We start from the raw sequence: 13,968 nt of genomic DNA on the forward strand, positions 1-13,968 counted from the left end.
TTTCTCTGAAATTGTTATGGATGATTCAATGTCTAATTTGTAAGAATCCCATGGGAAATTTCTTTTTGAGCTTAGAAATGAGGAAAAACTATCTGTCAATGATAGTTTAGCTACTTTGATTTTTCTTCTGTTTTGACTTGCAAGAAGCTAAAAGAAAAAGAAATCAATTGCTCTACTGTTGTATCTTTTCTTTGTTTCATTTATTGATACCCCTTTCTGTGCAACTTTATTTTCTAACATTTTATATTAACAGTTTTTATTACTATATAATGGTTTTGGCAGGCACCATGACATATCATTCCTACGTGTAACCAAGATGTAAAAAACAAAACAAAACAAAACAAACAAACAAAAAACAAACGAAGGCAAAGACCTCATTTAAGATGGCCCTCCATATGTTGAAAGGAAAATGGGAAATTTTGATTTTTAAGTAGTAGAGTAGGACATTGTTCTCAGAACACTTATTACTGAAATCGAGTTTGCCTCAGTCCTTCAAATTGTTTTCTTTCAAAATTTGTTCTTGGTTTAGAATAACATGTTTAAAAATCTTCTGTATGAATCTTCACAAATGGCACTATATTCCAAAGCAGAAATAACAATGATCTGATCATTTGTTCACTTTTTCTTTGGTTTGTTTTGGTCCCTCCATTACAGGCCCCCAAACCATATTTCCTTATAAATAATTAATTTTCACTAAGTACTATTATGTGCATCAAATTATTTATACTGAAAGGACCTCTGGACTCAGAGATAAAATCAGAGTTCTGGAATTGCATTAAGTACTATTTGTGCAACTAAGAAAAAGTCACTGGGTCACATCGCTTCTCATTCAGAGAAAACTACCATTATATGAGAACCTGAGAAAACGTAAACAGCTTGTTTTCTCTCTTACTTTTAAACACTTTAAAATAGGTAGTTTATAGCAAATCATTTGATTGTAGGGAGGCGCAACATTTTAAGTTGCAATTTGTAGAGCTTAAAAAAGCAAGCTAGAGTAAGCGTAGTAAGCCAGCATTATGTCAGAAGCAACAGTCTCGCTGTGGTGGGTGCAAGACCACTTGTTACACTTGCTGCAATGAACAGATGATGCTTTCTCATTAGCAAAGTGTGTCAGAAATTGATTTTCTTTGGTGTAACTAATGACTTGTTAACTAACATGATATATTTTACTAATGGAAAATATTAGTAAATTATAGCTTTTGAAAGTATATGTGAAGTATAAAAATCTTTTGGAAACAAGAACAGGGAATCAAAATCTTTGGGAGGGCTATAGCTATACATAGAATTAGTGAGAATATGGGGACAGGATCAAAGTTAAATTACAACTTTTAAAATATTTTTGGCTGTCTGAGGCTAAACACAGGTAAGAAATCTTGTTCTTGGAACAGTCTCATTTGACTCAAGTGACTCTTCCAAGGTTATGCCTGGCACGTGTGGATGGGCAGAGAAGTGGAACCTCATCAAATTCACAAAAGAGGTTCTAAGAGTTGATTGCTGCCTTCTTGCTAATAAATATTTGACAGTGTGGGAGTAGCTACATATATAGAAAATTTTTCTTTAGGATTTATTTTTAATATAAGTAATGAAAACAATATTACTGGAATTTTAAAATCTCACTCATCTCCAATTTCTAATGGTCGCTACTACCTATCAAAGGTATATAGGTCCAAATTAACACAGGGTGATTCCTAATGGATATGTTGCCTCACCAATTTTCCTCAGTGCCATTACATTCAATAACCATTCTCCTTTTAGTGAAGCTCTGCGTCAGGGGATATTACTCTGTAACAATATGGATATTGAGTGGTAAAGCTAGGCCTCTTTGATTTCATGTTTCCAATGCTCCCTGCTGCTTCCCAGGTTCATCACAAGGCCACTGCAAGGGAATGAATGCCTGATTGTGAGTGCTGACTGCTGTGCCCCCTGCAAATGTGTGGGTTAAGCTGAGGCTGTTTGCTCCCTGGTAGGTAGTTCAAAGCCAATTTATCAGTAAATTGATGATTGATGTCGTATATAGTTATTGTTACTTTGTATAACTACAATGATGATATACTTATTTGAGTGATTTTTGTATTGCTCTACTTTTATTAATTTTAAACCTATACATCTTTTTCTCTACCCAGTAAACTCAGACATATAAATGCATAGCTTGAGACACAGTTTACTGTCTATCATAATGTATGACCCAGTTCAGGATTCTTCTACCAGAAAGCTGGGCTCTATAATTATCATTTGAAACAAGTTTTTAAAAAGTGGTAGTTATAAAAAGGTCAATAAAAAGCTTATCTCAAAAAAATTTTACATAAATTAAATGAAATGATAATTTTAGAATAAGTATGATGGTATAAAATATTCATGGGTTGCTAGTTTTGATGTCAGTAGAGAAGAGCAGAGTTCAGGGAACAGTTTTTGATAGTATAAAACTATTATTTTGGTAGTAAAAATAATCGTTATTTTATTTTTAGAAACAAACAAATCAAACAAGATGAAAGGCTTTATGCACAGAAAAATTTTACATCATAGTCGCCAAAAAATTACACTGCAAATGTATGTTGAGTACTGTGTTTTAAGCATAAATAATTGTGGCTGAAAAGACAAATATAAGAACATTTTGATGTAGTCTCGTTTATATTTCTGAAATTTACGATCTAAGATTGGTAATTTTGATTAAAAACAGAGGCTTTGGAGAGAGAATTACTCATTTTCTACTGGGAGTAGGGATGCGATTCAGTGGTGCAGTACTTGACTATGCACAACGTTTGGGGTTCAGTGCCTAACACTGAAACAAACAAAGATAACAAGCAACGAACAAAAACAAAAACTCAGCTCTTTGCTTATAGTAACTAGAACAAAGAATGCTTTGAAATTATTATTTTTTTTAATTTTTAAAAATGATTTATTTAATAACATGAAATTATTTTTTTAAATATTCGATTATTTTTATTTTTTGTGTATGAGTGTAATGCCTGCATGTATGTAAGTGCACCCATATCATGCAATGCCCATGGAGGCCAGAAGAAGGTGTTAGATACCCTAGAACTGGAGCTACAGACAGTTGTCAACTGCTGTGTGGGTGCTGGGAATTGAACCCAAATCCTCTGCAAGAGCACTCAGTGCTCTTAATCACTGAGCCATCTTTCTGGCCCCGAAATAATTTTTTTTAAACATTAATTCATTGGCAGTATTCTGAGGGGAAATTCTATGTATTGGCATAATTTCTTGATATGATTTTCTAAGTAGTTGATATTTATCACACCTGTGCAATGTGAAATGAGACATGAAAATATAAAATTACTTCTCTCAAAGGTTTAGTACCTAACAAGTCCAAGCCGATTTTATATAAAATTATGATCTGTTCTAGAATTTCATTACTGACATCATTAGTAGCAGAGGAAAGAAAAAGAGGGAGACAAGAAACGTACTTAGAAAGAAAATCTGTGGTCATTTATCAACATACCACTCCGTTCACCGACAGCAGTTGGTCCCCTCTTTTGAGGCCTCCGTGTCTTTCAGCCACCCCTCCAGGGATGATGCGAGAGATATAAATTGGGGAATTTTGCTCCTTTCCTCCCATCACGTTAAAGCCCAGGCCTTCATCTGTCTTTGGCAGCTCGACTACCCGAGGGTGAGAGTGGCCTTCACTAGCTGCAAAAGCTGCAACTGTTGCCTGAAAGAAAAGACAATATTTTGGTAATAAAATGAGGGAAATAAGGCTGACAATGCTCTACGGGGGACAGTTTCATACATCTCCTTAGCATTCTCCCGTAGAAGGAAGAACACAGGATGTCTTCTTGTAGATGACATATATGACACTTTTCTTTGATAAAGATTCCTATCTAGTTATTTCTTGCTTTGTAAGGCTCATCTACCATGAAAACAAACACACAAATTCTACTTCCACATCTTTCAGGTAGATGCAAATTCCCCTATTTCTGGACTCCAAATAGAGTTGGTACATAATAGTACCTAGCATTATAATTATCATATACATGTTGACCAAGGGCATTTGATGAGCAGATTGTGCTAGGCACTTTTGGTATGGCAAAGAGTCTAAATTGTTGCCTGTATGGAAATATTCATAAATACTCAACAAACAGAAGAGCACTTATATATGTATACACTTATGAATACACATAAAATCTTGTTATTGCTGGACCACTGGTCTACTAAATGAAGCATTTTTAATGTTTAAACTTATTATACCTAAAATAAAAAATGAAGCAATAGATTCAAGGAGGTTACTGTTCTTTCACACCAATATTCATATTACTATGATTGCTCTCTTATTAAGTCTTTGATTGTTTTTCTCTTCATAATACATTATTATTTGAAATAGTACAGTGACATAGGCAAAGTGAACAGTTTGTGGCTTTATATCTAGATATTCAAAACATTATTTAATATAGTCATACTTTCATTTCAAAATTCACCTATTAGTTTCTTTAAGTTGAAGACAACTTACCATTAGTTCTTACCCCCACAGAAATAAAATAATAGTTTCAATCAGGAAAAAAATTCTCTGCCTGCTTCTTGTTTTCTACTTCTATTAGCTTGCCTTAACCACAGTTGATTACATGTCTAGTATAAAGTGATTTACTCTCAACACTGTGAAAATATTGATTTCGAACTACTGTACATTCTTTTTCCACACACAGCATTATTACATCAATTTAGCATTATGCTACTGCCTGAATTTAATGAAAGATAGTGAGTGACATGGAAATAATGGCTTGGTTTTAGCTACATGCATTTGCTCATGCAAACTGTGTTGTCATGCAGAGGTTTTAATGGCTGACATGGATGCAATGCAGACAGCCCAGAAACAACCAGAAAATATTGTGCTATTGCAACATTATGCTGCTCTCCTGCTGTTCTACATGAATAAGAAATGAGAATGGTAAAACACTACATAATTCACTTTCCCCTTAATTAAACCACGTAGGGATCATTTTTCTGCGTGTGTTCCACTTCAGTACAAGCAAAGCATGATGTAATGGTAATAATACCCTCCTTTTGCCTGCTTTAGGAAAGGAAAAAAAAACTTACAAATCTATAGTGTTCAGTTACAGATGAAAACTGAAAATATCAGGGGAGAAATCAAACAACAGGTAATGTAACGCAAAGGCATTGAATGGAAAATTTTGATTATTTTCAGTAGTTCTGACTTCTTAGGCATTATTAGGAAGGTAAAAGCCTTTTAACAAGCAAATTGTGTTCTATTAAAACACTTCTGTATGTGTGCAATAGGAACTGCATGAATGACTTTAGATTGAAACTGTTGTTTCCTAATGGTCCATCTTCCAGGAAATTTTATGATCCTCTTTCTGTATCCTTTCCGTTAGTAGGACCTCTATAATCTCCGATTTTAAGTCTTTAAAGAACAAAAGTGGTCACTGCCACAAAAGGTGTCAGGCCACCTTTAGGTCGATGCCATTTTCATCAAATTGCCCATTGCTCAGCTGAACACAAAGAAGAATCCAGGATCAGTGGTGCCAGGTGAATTATTTTCATGTCTAACTCATGTTAAGTTTTTAGGCCTGTGCGAATAAATCTCCATGCATGAAACGAATGTATGTATCAGCAGAATCTTTTGTATCAGCAGGATGCATCAGAAACCATGTAGTACTTTATAGGATGAACCAGTAGATTTGCTTGTGCCAAACGGACATTTAGTGAGTTTAATGAAATCATTCTCCTTTCTTAAGCTACAGAAGCAGCAGAAACGTTCAATTTTCCATTAGGATTTTTACCTGGGAAGTAGTACTGGTTCTAGACTCTGGGCTGCCACTGATGTCTAAATTTTCTTACAGTGTACACACGAGAATACCTGAAACACACACGCGCACAATCAATTACTAGATCACTGGTGTAAAGTATATTTTTAAAGTTACTCAAGTCTCACCTTTGCTGTGGCCCTCGCACGGAATTCAGGACAGCCATTAACAGTTATCGTTTCATGCATATATTGGTACACCTAAAATATTCACATAAAAAGGAATGTGTAAGAATATTAAGAATGTTAATTCTTTCATTGTAGGTAGGACAATACATTTTCATTGTAGGACAGAGCAGCTATCACAAGTGAAATGGACTGAATCAATTATCTTTATGATTTGGATCAAATATACCTCTTACTATTTTTGTGTCTGTGAGAGAGACAGGGTCTCACCATATAATTCTAATTGGCCTGAAATTCGCAATGTTGACCAGGTTGGTTTTGAACTCACAGATATTCACTTGCCTCTGCCTTCTGAATGCTGGGATTAAAGACATGCACCATAATGCTTGGCTATAACTCCTATTTTTTGAGAGTGTGTTTGGGGGTGGGTTTTGGGCTAGGGAAGTGAACTACATTTATTACAAAGTTTTTTATCTGGCTGCCATTGTTTGCCAACTATATAAACTTTTATATTTGGTTTCATAAAATATCTACTTTGCCAGTATTTTTATATGTACATGTATCTAGCTATAAATGAAGTGATAAAAGTTATGTCAATAGTTATTTCTTGAATTTGGCAATATGTTACAATTTCTAAATTTAGGTTCCGCAAAGCTAAGGTTACAATATTTTTACTGTGGCCTGAATTCCAACATGTTGGCAGGTAGGTTATTATTAATAACATACATTTATAATTTTGAACATTTAGAACTTACTCTGTGGGATCTAGTTTGGATTATTATGAGAAAAACAGGAGAGCCAACATGTCCTTTAAGCATAGTGATAAAAATGATATTCTTGGGAAACAACTAAGGTGAAAGAGTCTTCGAATTAATACTACAGAGCAACAAACCAGTTATGTTGATGATAAAATGTAGATAAAATAGAAAGGATGGGGGTAAACCTAGAGTCAGGAGGTCAAAGGAAGCAGAAAGCATTTTCTGACTAAGAACTTAAGTTTGAACCTTGCAATACAATTGGGGAACTATGAGGCCATGTTTCACAATACTTTCTTTCTGCCAATTTGGAATATGGGTAAAGAATATTTACTTAGTAGGTTTATTTTAATTTGAAATAAGACTTTCAAGAGATCTGGCTTTGATTGGTATGCCTTAAGCAGCAGATAACATGACTATTATTTTAGACACAACTACAGAAGAAGTTGTAACAGTAGATAAAATGTTTTCCTTCTGAACTTCTAGTGAGGAGATCATAAAATCTTTCTTTCAATGATGAAATAAAATGTCTCATCTTACATAAGCTGAAATGTGGAGAATGACTCTTCATGGTATAGTTTGAAGAAAACGCTTGACAAAAATCACAAGGTTAAATATGCTGGACTAAATGCTCAATTTCAATGTAAATAATGAAGTTATAAAACCTATTCAATAATGCATAAAGATGAAAGTCCACTTGGTATTATGCTGGAGTATTTTCATTGGAGATAGGGGAGTAAACCATTAGGTGTTTACTGGAAGGATGGAATAGAAAAATTGCCATGTAGGTCTGAAGTATGTTCATGCCTTTCTATTATTCTTATTTTAAATGCATAAGTCAAAAGTAACTGAAGTTAAAAATTTGATTAGTTTGACATTCACCATTCAACAGCCACTTATTGAATATCTGGGACCTGTGTCTCCTAACAAGTTTGGCTGGCTCTTCCATTTCTCTAATATATTTGGTTGAGCCACCAGCAAAGTTGATTCCTGTTTCCAGCTGATGTTGCCAGGAATGGAACAAGTGCAGTGGTCCAGATTAGTAAGATGGGAACACGGCTTTGACCTTCCAAACAAGGTAGTCTATATTCATGGGATATCTGAATGGGAGTGAGAAGCTCCAGATGATCATCTGTGGAAACTGCACATTCTCCAGCTTACCAAAAATAGTTAGCAAACTTATTTCCATATTATTTCCCTGACAGTGCACCATTTTGCTTTGTAGATAGTTCTCCCATAAACACATCCCCCCTTTTCACTCTAATAGCTCCTAAAGAGGAACATTTTTTAAAAAATTTGTTTAGAGCATTTTTTTTTTTTACTGCCCTGCTCCTCTCCTTGTTAAACTCTCTTGTCTGACACTGTGATCCACCCTAACTCCTTATCTCTTGCTAAAAGTTCCTCATTCAAAATCTGTGGTGTCTCATCACAACCGTGAAGCTGCTTTTTCCAAATACCCACCTGACCACGTCTCTATGGTGTCTTGGCTATCTGCCATCCTGAGAGAGGAAGTTAAATGCCAGTAGGAGCCACCCTTCTCTTCATTCTTATCCTCTCTATCATTCCTGACCCCTACCATTCTCTAAATAGAAAATCCTTCCACTTGTCCATATTTTTACACATCCTTATAACCCTGATTACATATCCCTTCACCTGGCAGACGCTTATTTACCCAAGTTTCTCACATAGATTAAAAAGCCCGATTCAGACATTATCTCCTTCATTACGTGTTTTCTACCTCCCTCCAGCAGAGTTATGCTCCTTCCTTCTCTGTTCCTGACAGTCTGAATTTGCCTGGGGTTATTTTGGTTAACTTTTCCATGGGAAAATAATACCTTTGCTTTCATTCAAGGATGTTTATGAGGACAATCACTTAGCAAATAATTAGAAGGTTGTCATCAACTGATTAAGACAAAAGGTCATTTTGTAAGTGAGAAAATGTAAATACTTAATAAATATCATGAATTAAATATAATCCTTATCATTCCAATTTGAATTTTCAATTAACAACTTGGAAACCACAGGCCAGCACTGTCTAGATAATTGCACAGGTGCTAGAGATGGCTTGGAAACAAACCCTGGCTGTGCTACTTTTCGACTGTCTGATATTGGTCAGTTAAGAACTTGATTCCCATGGGGTTCAATGTTCTCATTTGAAATATGTGCTTTAAAATGGTAAGTGACTTCTAAGTTTTTATGAGGAATGAATAAAAGTATAATGGTTTGCCATATGTAATTATGTAATTAGAGGTTAGCTAATATCATTGTTGTCTTTGTTGCTGTTTTTTGTTGTTGCTCATCCCAGGACTATCAGTCTGCAGACACTCTTAACAAATAATTGATCAAAGGCTGTAGTTCTCAAGTGGGGGCAAACTTGCCTTCCAGGAGATGTTTGAGAATGTCTGCTACTATTAAACAAGTAGTGGCTATAAGTGTGCAATGCAGCAATTCTGGAATCAACAAATTCAGCACTCCAAATGAAAGTGAGTAAAATGTCATTTTAATATCCTTTTAAGACATTGAGTAAAATTAATCCACTATTATTATCCATCTTCGTGTTTCTTAAAAGTACAATAGATTCTGATTGTTTCATTTTCAAAAATGTCATGGAGAATGCACAGTCTGGTTACAGAGTCAGCTTGAGATGTTGGCCATCTTTCTTCTGCTTCCATTTGCTATATTACCTTAGGAACTTTCTTAACCTCTCAGTTCCTAAGGGACAAGATGTACCCTTGCCTATCTTCAAGGTCAAGGACAATTATAAACACATTTGTATATTTTGAAGAAAGTTGTCAGGGAAGCAAAAATATTTTACCAGAGACCCTTGAGGGGGTTCCAAAAGGGGAAAGAGAAAATAATTACATGTGCTTCAACCAAGGAAAATGGAGCTTATAATCCTCTGAATCCTTTCTGTCTCAAATGTCTGATAAACTTGAACTCTAACATTGCTAGGCACATTTCATTGGACAGAATAGGCTTACTTCCTAGGAAAGTCAAACTACTGATAGAAAGTTTAGTGAAGAATTTTGCTGTGTATATCAACATCAATAATTCCATAATCTTGAAAAATGTTCACAGATTCAATAACATTCTGCATATTTAGAACCTATTCCAAGCTGCTGAAAATTTAGTAGTGCAGATCAATTTGATAAAAACAATAGAGTGATAGTTTGTTCAGAAGGTTCATTTAGTCATGTGTTTGGCTAAGGTTCCTTTTACAGTTATTCTCTGTATAGACAGCTGTGTTAAACAGTGAAAGAAAAAATAATGACTGTTTTGAAAACTTTGAAACATTATTTTCCTTATAGAAAGGTTATTCAGAAATTGCAAGTGAATAATTTACATTTTACTTTCCTTTATACTAAAAAGTAAACAAACTACTTTTTCAGTACAGAATTTAATCAATGAGGAAGTAGGCAGTGCAAACAAAACAAAAACGTCACTCTGACTTCAATTTATCTCACTATAGCACTGTCATTTAGATAGAGTAAAACAAGCTACAATTCTAGTTCAAGAGGAGTTCTGTTTTTGAGTTTTCTTTTATACAGAAGCTAACCATCACAAAATAATATAAGTTTTCTGGTGCATACTTCTCAATCTTGAAAATCTGATATATACAAGTAGGAAATGTTTGCCAAACCTATATTGTGAATTTCTTATTTTGGATCCCTTTCCTAGGAGATTTTAAACAACCTACCATCTGTGAAACTTATTTTCCATTATGTAAAACTCTGACTTCAAAGAGACTGTCAATGAAGAGGAGGCTTCATAAGCCATAATTCACTGTTCTAACTTTGTTTTCATTATAACAGTTTATATTTCTATTATTACCATTCTATTCACAGCTTAGATGTTTGAAATGCCTTTAGAATGTAGATGCTTATCTGGCAGCAAGTTGAAAACTTTTCTTAGCATTTAAAACTAGAATTTGATTGCTCTGTCTTCCACTTTTATAGGATTGCTTCATTGCCCTTTGTATTTTGATGTTATTTAAATTGTTCTATGTTCACTTAACACAATCTGTATTTTCAATCCCTTTCCCAGTGTTATCTGGTCACATGACTTGCTTGTGACCAATGAGAATTCAAGCAGATTAAGTGGGATGCCTCTGGGAAAGCACTGGTCTTTCCTCATTTTTTCGTTCTCCTCCAATTTCCATGACATCAGCTCTGGTTGCAGACTTCAACCCCCAGAGAAGGGCTATGGAAGTGCACAGACACCCACATGAGTAATCAGGATTTCTAGTCTGCACATACAGCTGCTCATCTTTCTGCATGTTGCAACAATGAAAAATAATTTATTTAAATCAAGCCAGCAAAGATTTTCTGCTATTTTTAGCCCAAAGGGTTCCCAATTGCTATATTTTCAAGTAAAATTTATGTAAAAATTTATCTTTAGTCTCTTTCCTTGCATTTCTTCCAATTCTATGAGTTATGATTTTGTGCATTAGAAATTAGTGCAAATTTGTTACTTTAAGGGACAAGAAAGAAAGGACAGACTAAAATCATGGTTTTAAAGAAAAGAAGAAATTAACTCTTTGAAACCACTTTTGAGGAAATGAAATGACACGATGATTGGGTGAAAATGCTTGCAAGAAACTATAACTTTCATATCCAGTCAGCATAAAGAACTTTTGAAGTCATTAATAAGAAGATATCATATTTAAAAACTACAAAAGTATTTGACCAGGCATGTGATCAAGGAAGATTTATAGATTTATATATACATATATACATATATATACATATATATATGTGTGTGTGTGTGTGTGTGTGTGTGTGTGTATCCATACATAAAGGGAAAACATGAAAATATGGTCATTAGAGAAATGAGAATTGTAACAATAATTAGCTCAATCTACATACTTATTCAAATGTATAGGTTTTAAACAATAGTACCAATATAAAATGCAGGCATGAATGTTCAACAGTTGAGACTTTCATCCACTGTGAGTGGCAATACAGACTAGTACAGTCACTTGAGAAAACAAGATAACAGTTTTCAATAAAGCTAAATCCACATATACTCTGCAAATCCATTCATCTACTCCTACCTATTTGCTCATGACAAATAAAAGTTGTATTCATACGAAAATGGGTTGTGAGTATCTAAAAGAAGCTTTATTTGCAAATGGCTTAAATCGGAAACTATCAGAATAGCTTTAAGCAACATTGTGAAAAATGAAAATGATTTGATCCTTGTCATCTCAAGAAGGGATAAAGTGGAAAGACATATGTATTTAGGGGACTAGGGAAAAAAGGAGACACAAAAGTCACATGAGAAATGATGGGGTCCAAAACTCAGTGCATTGTTGTATGAACTTGCTATGGAGACCAAGCTGGTTTCCATCTCACAGAGATCTGTCTGCCTTTCCTCCCAAGTGCTGGGACCGGAGGCATGTGCCACCATGCCTGGCCTAGATATATGGCTTTTTATTAGGAATATCTGGAATTTCTAAATGTATTTCTTGATAATTCAGATTTCAAAATTCATTATTGATTAAAGAGAAGTTATTTGATGTGGTGTCTGACTTTAAGATATTCAAACATTAAATGGGGGCACCTTAATTGGGGGAAACAATGATGGAGTAGTCAGGCAGTGTGAGAGATAAATAATGCCTAGCTAGTTTTAAAAACAAGAGGGAACCATATTAGTCCAACAATCTACTGACAAATTATCCATACCAGATCAAGAAATATATGTTTAGGTAAGATTTATCTGAGAATAATTGGTCTTTGCCCAAGATTTATCTACACGGCACACAGTAATTAAAAGTACCAGACTGGTGGAACTAACCTTCACGGATGCTTAACAGACATACTTTGAAGCCTATACTAATTTGGTCAGAGGGACATAAAGGACAGTTTTTGCTCTTTTCCCTCCTAGGTTGACTGGTTCCAGGGGAATATGAGCATCTCTCAAAATGTCCTGTAATTGTAGTGGGTCACCTGTCCTCTTGATCAAGGAGGCTGAGGAGACCCCATGAGATGGACTTGATCCAGTGTCCAGTCTACAAAGAGGAGGGTCAACACAGAGGAAACATGTCCTCCATGCTTCCAAGCGAAGCCAGCCATGATTGAGTAGGACCTTTGACTTATCTTCACATAGGTGGAACTGGTAAAAGAAAGGAGCCAGGGGCTCCTCCCGAGCCCATGTGACCCCTGAGGAACAGATCCTCAAACTACCTTAAGAGTAAAAATAAATTGGTTTATCTGGGCCAACTGTATGACCTTAAACACCCAAAAGGAAAGTATAACCAAAGATTAAAGGGGCCAATATAATTTTGTAAGAGTCCATATGTATAGCTAAAGGCTATGTAACAAGCAACAGTGCCAGATAGAAGATACCTTCTTTTGAATTGTTGGCCAGGGTTGCCCAAGGGACTCCCAGATAGTAACCCAACATAGAACTGGGAGAATGAACAGCAGACCCCAATCTTATCTAAAGGAATATTGAAAACTGATTGCTGCTAGATGAGAAACAGCTGACCCTCCTAAAACAAAGACCTCTAGATAGGCTGACTAGATTCACAAGATGGACAAGTAGTAGGGAAGAGCTGGGGTGCCGACAACACAGCAGACAGTAGCAGGGATAACAGAGTATAAGGGCTCTAGTGGGGGGATGGAGGCTATGGGAGGGTGCCATCTGGGAAGTGGGGGTATAGTTGAATGAGATGGTTTGGGATGTTCTGTGTGATACACACACACACACACACACACACACACAAATCAACAAATTAAAAAAATATGTTATTTTTGAGGAGGAAGCATAAAAATTTACATCATGTTAATTAGAGAGCTGATAAACATTACCATTGAAATCTACCTGATGACTTTATAGACATACACAGGTGCCAAGGATCTGAGTGCAACCAATTATGACTAGTAATAATCAGATACACACAGATTAGAGAAGCATGTGCCAATATCTCAGTTTTAGTAGCAAAAACAATGAGTCTTTCTGTAAGAAACAGTATATTTTAAAATGAAATGGAGATCTTTTTTAAAGGTTAAAAACTCATTCAATTATATGTCTTACAGGTCTTATACTGAGTTCAATAGTGTAAAGCTGTATTAATTGAACAGTGAACTTAAAACTTTTATAGCCACTTTTGAAAGAGCTGTATGTTTGCTATGGCAACTGCTATTGAGCATATTAAAGCTGTAATGATGTGCTTCTTCTAAAGAAAATAAAAAAATAATAAGAAAATGTAGGAAACAGCATATTTTAAAATGAAATGGAGAGCTTCTTTAAAGGTTAAAAACTCATTCAGTTTTATGTCTTACAGGGTTAATACTGAGTTCAATGTATAAC

At 35.1% G+C, this 13,968-nt stretch overlaps 1 protein-coding gene across 6 annotated transcripts in view; it reads right to left on the reverse strand.

The window, feature by feature from the left end:
• Positions 1–13,968, reverse strand: part of Lin7a (lin-7 homolog A, crumbs cell polarity complex component) — a 178,964-nt gene that overhangs the window by 48,883 nt on the left and 116,113 nt on the right. For 2 of the 6 annotated variants that reach the window (XM_008852160.2, XM_008852175.1), the window contains 2 exons: positions 5,903–5,974; positions 3,458–3,667 (listed from right to left, as the gene is read on the reverse strand). In XM_008852160.2, the coding sequence (XP_008850382.1) occupies positions 3,458–3,667; positions 5,903–5,974 (282 nt within the window). Of the gene's footprint in view, positions 1–3,457; positions 3,668–5,750; positions 5,828–5,902; positions 5,977–13,968 lie in introns of those variants that run through there. The other 4 variants (XR_001872901.2, XM_008852178.1, XM_008852185.2 and 1 more) reach the window with 4 other exon arrangements.

Source organism: Nannospalax galili, unplaced genomic scaffold (genome assembly GCF_000622305.1).
Source record: "Nannospalax galili isolate Female #2095 unplaced genomic scaffold, S.galili_v1.0 scaffold390, whole genome shotgun sequence".
Lineage (NCBI taxonomy): Eukaryota > Metazoa > Chordata > Mammalia > Rodentia > Spalacidae > Nannospalax > Nannospalax galili.